Source organism: Macrobrachium rosenbergii, chromosome 42 (genome assembly GCF_040412425.1).
Source record: "Macrobrachium rosenbergii isolate ZJJX-2024 chromosome 42, ASM4041242v1, whole genome shotgun sequence".
Lineage (NCBI taxonomy): Eukaryota > Metazoa > Arthropoda > Malacostraca > Decapoda > Palaemonidae > Macrobrachium > Macrobrachium rosenbergii.
In genome coordinates, this window is record NC_089782.1 from 47,133,822 (window position 1) to 47,143,821 (window position 10,000).

At 38.1% G+C, this 10,000-nt stretch overlaps 2 protein-coding genes and 1 pseudogene across 3 annotated transcripts in view; 1 reads left to right on the top strand and 2 right to left on the bottom strand.

Annotated features, from left to right (window-relative positions):
* LOC136828410 (glycine, alanine and asparagine-rich protein-like) overlaps positions 1 to 10,000 on the top strand; it is a 282,803-nt gene that overhangs the window by 240,354 nt on the left and 32,449 nt on the right. The gene's annotated exons all lie outside the window — the stretch shown is intronic.
* On the bottom strand, positions 595 to 2,878 carry LOC136827591 (uncharacterized). Its single transcript, XM_067085068.1, has 2 exons — positions 2,801 to 2,878; positions 595 to 2,130 (listed from the first exon to the last, which is right to left on the bottom strand). Exons 1-2 carry the CDS (start codon positions 2,876 to 2,878, stop codon positions 1,042 to 1,044), a joined length of 1,167 nt encoding a protein of 388 aa, XP_066941169.1. The 3' UTR covers positions 595 to 1,041.
* Positions 8,124 to 10,000, bottom strand: part of LOC136827592 (glycine, alanine and asparagine-rich protein-like) — a 5,944-nt pseudogene continuing 4,067 nt past the window's right edge.

The following is a 10,000-nucleotide window of genomic DNA, read 5'->3' on the forward strand; positions in this document are numbered from 1 at the left end:
GAATATGTAAAAATAAAATCGGTTTTATAACTAAAATTTTATTCTATTTCTTAGTCATTGTAAGTATGAAAAAATCTATTAATGGAACAATTACTGTATAAGTTTCACAGAGTTAATCTAATTAGTGTTTGTTAATACCCACATTTTCACTTATCATAAGGTTTCCATTGGAATTACTCTCAACTACGAGTATATCCGAGCTACAGCCCTTTTTTTTTTTAGCAAAGAATTCGGTTCAGAGAACTTTGTGAAATAAAGAACTTTGTGAAATAAAGATAATTCATTTTCTGTTCGACAGCTATAATGATTTGTATTTCCTAAGAATGTTACCTTTGTTTCATTTTTATTTTTCTGTAAAAGAAAACTATTGAGATGGCTTTGTCTGTCCGTCTGCACTTTTTTTTGTCCGGCCTCAGATCTTAAAAACTACTGAAGCTAGAGGGCTGCAAATTGGTATGTTGATCATCCACCCTCCAGTCATCAAACATATGAAATTGCAGACCTCTAGCCTCAGTAGTCTTTACATTATCTAAGGTTAAAGTTAACCATAATCGTGCTTCTGACAACGATATAGGATAGGCCACCACCGGGTAGTGGTTAAAGTTTCATGGGCCCCGGTTCACACAGCCTTATACCGAGACTACCTAAAGATAGATATATTTTCGGTGGCCTTGATTATACGCTATAGAGGCTGTACAGAAAACTCGACTGCGCCGAAGAAGCTTCGGCGCATTTATTACTTTTTTTATTTTTTCTAATACATACAGTAGACAGGACATACTGGAGATCTCACTTCATTGTTTTTCTAAGCCTTGCTACCAAATTTTTTGTCGTCCAACACAGATTCTCAGTTATTCAGGTCAGTGCAAGCAAACAACACATCATATTGACAAAAAGCTGTATTTCAAAATATCAGTACAAAATATATGTTCCATTCAGCATCTCTTACAGCAGTGTTATGTCTTACTGATAAAAAACAAATGATTATTACTAATCATAACCAAATATCCTTCGCAAATCACATCTCATATGTCTGGTAGCTCAGTGTCCGTATCCACCGCCAGAACCGCCGCCGTAGCCACCTCCACTGCCATGAGCCTTAGCTTGAGCCTTGGAAGCAGCAGCCTGGGCCTTAGCAGCTGCTGCCTGGGCTGACTGTAGGTCATGGAGAGCAAGAGCCTGCTTCTGGCTGAGTGAACTGGCAGCCTGCTGAGCCTGCCAAGCCATAGCCTGTTGAGAGTCAAGGAAGGCCTGAATGGCTGCGAGGCTGTTGGCAGCTTGTGCAGCGAGGGCACCAGCTTCAGCGCTTACCTGGCTTAAGCCGCCCTGTAAAGACTGAGCTGAAGAAGCTGCCGAGGCAGCAGCCTGAACAGCCTGACTAGCTTGACTTGCTAAAGCAGATTCAGCAAAGGCAGCAGCTTGGGCCCCTTGAACTGCTTGTGTAATCTGTGCAGCTTCAGCCTGTTTCTGAGAGGCAGCAGCTTGTGCTGTCTGAGCAGCAGCAGAAGCTGCAGCTGCAGCTTGACCAGCAGCAGCAGAGGCAGCAGCTTGAGCAGCTCCCTTCAGACCTGCAGCAGCTGCTGTAGCCTTGGCAGCAGCCTGGTTAGCAATATCAGATCCACTTGGGCCATGGCCACCACTGCTGCCCCCACCAACAATAATGTAGCTTCCACCTCCTCCATAACCCCCACTTCCTCCGCCATACAATCCACCTCCTCCACTTGATCCTCCACCGTACCCTCCTCCTCCACCACCGGATCCTCCGCCGTACCCTCCTCCTCCTCCACCTGATCCTCCTCCGTAATCTCCTCCTCCACCTGATCCTCCTCCGTACCCTCCTCCTCCTCCTCCACCTGATCCTCCTCCATAATCTCCTCCGCCACCCGATCCTCCTCCGTACCCTCCTCCTCCTCCACCTGATCCTCCTCCATAATCTCCTCCTCCACCAGATCCTCCTCCGTACCCTCCTCCTCCTCCACCTGATCCTCCTCCATAATCTCCTCCTCCACCTGACTCTCCTCCATAATCTCCTCCACCCGACCCTCCTCCATAACCCCCTCCTCCTCCATCTGATCCTCCACCATAGCCTCCTCCTCCTCCACCACCACCACCGTAGGAGCCACGCTTATCCTGTAAAGAAACAATTGAACTATTAAAAAAAAATTCGTGAAATCAAGAGTCTATACTTTAAATAGCAACTTGTGTGCGAAATGCACAACACATTGATAGAATACTTGTGTATCCGAATTATCTGTAATATAACAAGGGTTTTTTCTTTCATAAATTATCAATAAAGAATAATTTTTCATCTAAGAACTTATTTTTAGTCAGTGGATAAGGTTTATATCATTTAAAACTAGCGACTCTCATAAATAAAAATGTGTTGCAATTATGCCAAGATTTATTTCAAGGAAGACAATTTATAAAATTTAGCAAAACAAAAGTGTTGATGATGAGAGAAAGAATGAGAGACTAACGAATTTCGAATCAAAATTCATCTAAAACTAAGTATGATTTCTTTTAAAACATCTCTACCAAAGCTGCTGCATTTAGCCACTCTTATAAACTAAACTAACGCAGTAAAGTGGAATCTGGATTCTACGAGTTCAACTGACAACCTATTTCACAAAGAATTTAATTGACAATTTGTTTCAACTCATGTGAAAATGCTGGTAGAAATGGCGTCACAAAGTCAAATTTACACACTGAAATAATTCTACACGAAGATGTTTAGAACACAGGGACTGACTGAGGCAATTTTTTAAAGTTTCATTTAATAATTATTATAAGAAATACTTACACGTAAGACGTCCTCCCCAACGTCTTTCTTAACATCCTTGGCAACATCCTTGTCGGATTTTTGCTCGGCTACGTCCATCTCTGCTAGGCATAGTCCTGAAGTAAAAATAAATACATAAATGTATATATATATATATATATATATATATATATATATATATATATATATATATATATATATATATATATATATATATATATATATATGTGTGTGTGTGTGTGTGTATGTATAAAACGTGTGTATGTATAAAACGTCGAAAATATTATACTAAAAAATTTTGTCGAACCATGTTTATCATTGAAATCAATTTACCTTATTAGTGTTATTGGTACTTCAATACCAGAATATGGACACTTTCAAGAACAAACACTAGTTACTGACCTGCGTTTATAAAGATATCAACTTTCTCATTTTATCTCTATTTCAAAGTCCTACTATTCGGAATCATAATCCGTTTTCAGTGATATGATAGATTTCTCGAACAAGCAATAAAAAAAATTATAACCTATTCTTGAAAAACAAAGGTATGAAGGTAGAGAAAAATGTAATTAAAGTTATTGCTCTGTTTTTAATACTATAACTATAATTTCGTATCATTCAACTGCATGATTTTGGCTATCTAAAAGTAACTATCACAAGACTAAAAGATATGGTTAGGCTAATTAGCCAACTTACTCTGTATACCAAAATTCCTTTTATTACTTTTGTAGTTACTGTAAGCCACAAGTTATATTATCAGGAATTAACTGATAAGAATGAGCAGCTGAGCAAACAAACTTCATAATAAAAACAAAATTGAATTATTCAAGAGGCGTTTGGCTTTACCTAAGCAGAGACAAAGAATCCAGAGTTTTCGGGCCATGGTGGAGCGAGGTCTCAAGCGGAAGCTATTCCAGAAAGATGTGATGAATTCTGTTTTGCAGCATCCCCTTTTATACTCTCAAAAAGGTTGACAGCTAGTGTTTAAAATTTTGCAAAATTCGACATGAAAATCTGGAAGACAATCACTATCCTGGTAGTGCATAGTGATAATTTTAAAGATTAGTTATACTTTTTCCAAAGATCATGAAATGTTTCCCAACGATTTTAACCGTTAGAAATAAAATGAATGCCAAATATTATAAATGACAACGCTTAGCAACATTTCACTAACTAGAACAATAAGAACAAGTCTCGTCTTTTAGGATGATCTGCAGTGTCTTTCTCGAGTGAAGATCGTTCTGAAATGCAAAGAACAAAAGGTAAAAGACTTGAAAAGTCATTCCGTTGATAATAAGAATGAGGTCTTCCTTTTAACTGTTGACGGGGTATCATAGAAAGGAGGGGAATTGTAAATCATGTTGGGTAATCATGTACAGAAATTAGAAAACGACACACTCTCTCTCTCTCTCGTATTAAAAATATTCATACATGTAAATTTAATTAGAAATCTCTCTCTCTCTCTCTCTCTCTCTCTCTCTCTCTCTCTCTCTCTCTCTCTCTCTCTCTCTCTCTCTCTCTCTCTCATAAAAATATTAATACATGTTTCTCTCTCTCTCTCTCTCTCTCTCTCTCTCTGTTTCTCTCTCTCTCTCTCTCTCTCTCTCTCTCTCTCTCTCATTCGATCGACCGACTTCCAAATAAGGTTATCTCTAGTGCAGTATTTTTACTGATAGCTTTTACTTTGGGACCACTTTTCAGTACACAATCGTCAACAAAGAGGAACTTAGCGATAATTGTTTGGAAAATACTAATTATCATAATTAAACAGTCTTAATTATAATATCATCGTCACCTACGTCTCCAACACTGTAAAACACAAAGGTCCTCTATGAAATTACGGAACTCATGTCTTTCCTGTGCTTTTGCTTCCACAAATCTCCACTTATCTACAGTCTCCTGGTTCCTAACTCTTATCCAACTAGGCTCTATTTTCCCTCCGGGTGGTGTGAAGGACCTGTCCGAGTCATCCCCCTTCTCCCTTCCATCAGTTCATTGATATATGGAACTTCTGTAACCGTTCTTCTGTCCGTTTATCTAATCTCTTTTGGAAACAGAGCTTTGTGCGCTTGGCAATGTTCCTACAACTGAGCAGAAGAAAAGTGTTTTAACACAGGTGGTGCCTCTCTACCTTCTGTCTACCCCTTGTTGTGAAGCTTTATATTTTGAGGGGTCTTTCTACTCTTCATCAGTAAAACCTTATATTTTGGGGTAGTATCTTTACACTTTATTAGTAAAGCCTTACATTTTGGGTAGTAGTTTTTCTACTATTCATCAGTAAAGCCTTATATTTTGGGTAATCTTTCTACCCTTCATCAGTAAAGCCTAATATTTTGGGTAGTTTTTCTACCCATATTGATAGCCCAAAGTAGTATTTCTACTCATTATCAGTAAAGCCTTATATTTTAGATAGTTTTTCTGCCAGTTGTCAGTAAAGCCTTATAATCTGGGTGATATTTCTACCCTTAATCAGTAAAGCCTTATGTTTTGGGTAATATCTCTACCCTTTATCAGTAAAGACTAACATTCTGGGTAATCTCTCTACCCTTCATCAGTAAAGCCTAATATTTTGGGTAGTCTTTCTACTCACATTAGCATCCCAAAGTAGTATTTCTACCTATAGTCATAAAGCCTTATATTTTGGGTAGTGTTTCTGCCAGTTGTCAGTAAAGCCATGTATTTTGGTGGTCTTTCTTCCAGCTGTCTGTAAAGCCTTATATTTTGGGTAGTTTTTCTGTCCCTATTTAGTAAAGCTTTATATTTTGGGTAGTCTCTCTGCCCCTGAATCAGTAAAGCCTCATATATTGTAGTCTTTCCACCCATTGTCAGTAACCTAAAATAATCTTTCATCTGTAAAGCCTTATACTTTGGGTAGTCTTTCTGCCCCTCGTCAGCAAAGGCTTATTTTAGGATAGTCTGTCTAAACTTTGTCAATTAAGCCTATTATTTTGTAAGTTTTCCTGCTTCTCGTCAGAAAGAAAACATTATATTATTTATTGTCTGTTTATCCGTCGCAACGAAAACTTTGAATTTTTTGGTAGTTTTACTACTCGTCTTAAGGAGGAAAACCACTATATTATTCATTGTTTATCCGCCCCTTGTCTGACGGGGATCAGAGAGTCTACGCACAACACCGTTGTTTTCATTTTAGATAACAGTATTTATAGGATCTTCCTTCTTAGTCTTTTATTTTTACTCACTACTAAATGTAAAGGCCGGTACTTCCACAATGCCAGCGACAACCTATTGTTCTCTTGAAGTATTCCGTTCATTGACGTTTTTGTCGTCTTACTGTTGGCACTGAATCCCATCTGCGTCTTCTCCCGCGATCTTTGGATAACCAATTTCTGTCTCTCTCTTTTCCATGCATACTAATTCTCTCTGTTCCCCTTTTATCCTTATCTCTCTTCACTGGGTTTTCAGAAAATGCGTTATTTTTAGGGCTGTTCAATTCGAATCTGCATGCGGAATTATTCTTTATGATAGTTTGCTTGCAACAGGAAGGAATCTCAACCACCTTAAAATAGAATGAAACACCAAGGGAAAGGTAATGGAATCTTTTATACCTCTCCCCGTTTATTTTTAAGGATCTCTCCATCTTGTTTATCTAAGATATATTTCTTCCTTCATTCACACACCCACTGCAGTTTCTTAATGTGTATCGACGCTGATGAATTTTGTTATTATGGTATTTTAGCCTCCCCTGAACGAGATCTCAAGGTCTCTCATTGAGATTCTACGCAGTCCTTAAGGTACTTCTTCTTCTCTGTCCCTCTTATTACCCTTTCATCATCTTATAAATTTCCCTTTCATTCCAAACTGGGTGTCACGAAGTCCTCACTTCTCTCTAGCCAGGCACGTCTTCTCATCAGACTCCGTTCTATTGCACCTCTGATTTTTTATTGCTGTACTCATTTATGTGTCGTGGTCATTAAGTGAGATTTGTCCCTGATACCTTCCCGTAGAGGGGTAGTGCCGCCAGTGCACCTCACGCTGTGCACTGTGGGAATTACTTAAGGTTCTTTGCAACGTCCATTTGCCCATAGCTGCAACCCTTTCATTCCTTTACTGTACCTCTGTTCATATTCTCTTTCTTCCGTCTTACTTTCCACCCCCTCTTAACATTTGTTTCATAATGCAACTGCGAGGTTCTCCCCCTTTTACACCTTGAAAACCTTTTTACTCTGTTTCCCTTCCAGCGTTGAATGACCTCATAGGTCCCAGCGCTTAGCCTTTGGCCTAATTTTATATTCCATTCCATTTCCCCATATATGTGGATTATAAACCAAAGGTAATTTGGTGATAATCTTATTAATAAGGGTTTCTTTGTTCCATTTATAAGAAATTATGTACATATCATTTACACATGAATCTATTCAAACTGGCTTAGTGAACACGGAAGCATGATTGTGTTGGGTGATTTTAATGTTAAAGTATGGGTACGTGGTAGATATGGAGTTCATGAAGTGAATGAAATTAAAGAATCCTCGTGGAAATGTCTTTCCATGAGGAACTACTAGTTTTTAAATGTGTAGTTCTTAAGAAATACTTTTAAATTATTCATAGAAAAGAATATTGTGAGCAACAGTTAATTAACGAGATAGTACAGAGTAGTAAAGAACATGTTGATGGATGTTGATGACGAGATGAAGAATGGCTCAAATTATTTTTTATTTTTATCTGGTGAAGGTGAAAGTGAAAACATAAATGAGATAAGGGTAGTTGAAAATGTTGCATTAAATGCAATGAAAACAAGTTAGTTTAGTAAGGAGGAGGAAGGATGCATTTAAGGAAAGGATGAATGAAAATAGGGTTATAGTGAAACAAACAGAAGTTGAAAAACTTTATAGGAATCTTTAAAATTCAGAGTTTGAGTTATGAGATTATTACTACCTTTTATGGGCTTTTAATTAAGAAGGTCATAAATACTGTTGTGAAGAAAAACAGGTTGTTTGAGGTGCAGTTTTATTATTAAAATAAAAGGTTGTGAAGGTATAATATCAAGACTTAAAAATTCCTTCAGTTCTACTAAAGGGAGAAAATAACATTTATAATTATGCATACAAGATGTCTTTAAACAAACAAATAATTAAAAGAAACGTGTTTGTGTGTTTGTTCCATTCATTCTTGGCTTTCATTCATGTTTTTAATAAGTTTTCTTTGTGTTCCTTGTTAACAAGGATAACGGTGCTTCTGAGAGGCAGATAATTAAAAAAAAAACTGAAATAGTCTTACCTGGCTAGGTTTTGTATTCAGTGTTATTATTATTATTATTATTATTATTATTATTATTATTATTATTATTATTATTAAGGATGCTAGAGAAAATGACTTCTAGCTTTACTGCTAAATCATTTATTTTGTGATATATCATTGACAGTGCTTGATAAGACAGTAACTTAGTAAATAAACTTTTTGACACAATTCTTAGAGCAACAAACATTCAGATTCAGTCTAGAAAACATTTTTTGTGTTTCCTTTACAAAACCTGTATTTAATGACCATAACCACCGCCAGAGCCAGTCCCATAACCTCCTCCGCTGCCTTGAGCCTTAGCCTGAGCCTTGGAAGCTGCCGCTTGTGCTTGGGCTGCCGCTGCCTGTGCTGACTGCAGGTCGTTGAGAGCGAGGGCTTGCTTCTGGTTGAGGGAATTGGCAGCCTGCTGAGCCTGCCAGGCCATAGCCTGCTGGGAGTCAAGGAAGGCCTGAATGGCAGCGAAGGCTGGTCGCAGCTTGTGATGCTAAGGCGCTTGCTTCAGCCGTCACCTCGTTCAGGCTGCCTTGTAGAGACTGGGCTGAAGAGGCTGCCAGAACAGCAGCTTGAACAGCCTGACCAGCCTGAGATGCCAAGGCTGATTCAGCAAAGGCAGCAGCTTGGGCTCCTTGAGCTGCTTGCGTGAGCTGTGCGGCTTGTGCCTGTTTCTGAGCGGCAGCAGCTTGCGCTGTCTGAGCAGCAGCGGCGGCAGTGGCTGCGACTTTTCCGGCAGCAGCAGAAGCAGCAGCTTGGGCAGCTCCTTTCAGACCTGCGGCAGCTGCTGTGGCGTCAGCAGCAGCCTGGTTAGCGATATCGGATCCACTTGGGCCATGGCCGCCACTGCTGCCGCCACCAACAATTACGTAGCTTCCGCCTCCTCCCCCAGAACCACTTCCATATCCTCCACCTCCCCCTCCTGCGCCCCCTCCGTAACCATCTCCCCCTCCGCTAATGAAGCCGCGCTTCCCCTGTCAATGGATTTTATTCTTAATCTTGGTAAAATAAAAATAAAAAAATAAAAAAAAACTTGAAAATTCTTGTGGATGAATCTCAATGACAAAGAATAAAACTTTTAGAGAAAGTTAACGTGAACTGAAATGGTCATTTGAAAAATGATAATTTTGGAAAGTAATTTTTTTGGGGGGCGGGGGAATCTGGATTACATAAATGTGAATTTTATAGATAAAAAGTTAAAAATCCATGTCCATTGGAAGAGCGTAGATTACAAAAATTCCAGGTCTATTGGAAGAGTTTAGATTACAAACGCAGAATTTGGAAAATCCTCAAGTACTAAAAAGTAAATCTTTTAAAATACCTTAAAATGCAAAAAAACTGGAAAGACTTCTGCAATAACTTAGCTGGCAATAACGCTACTAATCGAAAATTTACTGTTTAACTAAAAGTCAGTGGCTTTTTAATGGAAAACATTCATTAAGAAGATTGGAATAAATTAATATAAATAAATAAGTTTAATTCTCTTGAAATATATGGAACTCTCACCCTTGGTGTTTCCTCATTGGCTGATAATACAGCGACTGCAAGACCTAAAAGGAATGGAATAAAATTACGAAATTAAAATATCATAATACAATCATTATCTTGACGTTGGTAATAATATTGAACAATAAAGACTTATATCACTGAAGGTACTGTATACAGTGTATTATTGGTCAGATGCGATTACAAAACGTAAGACGACCTTTAAAAAAATTTAATGATATCTCATGGTTGTTACTGAGGTTTTCTCTAATAACACAAGATATCGCTGCATAACTTATTTGCTAACGTTAGCATTAACAAAACCTTATAGATACAGTTCTAACAATAATACGTCATAAATATTCTTTAACATTGTAGCTAATATTAAATAATATCTCATTGTTATTATTGAGAGTTTCTCTAATAATACAAGATACTGGTGCATAACGTATGTGCTAATAATAATACATCATAAATATTCTTTAACAT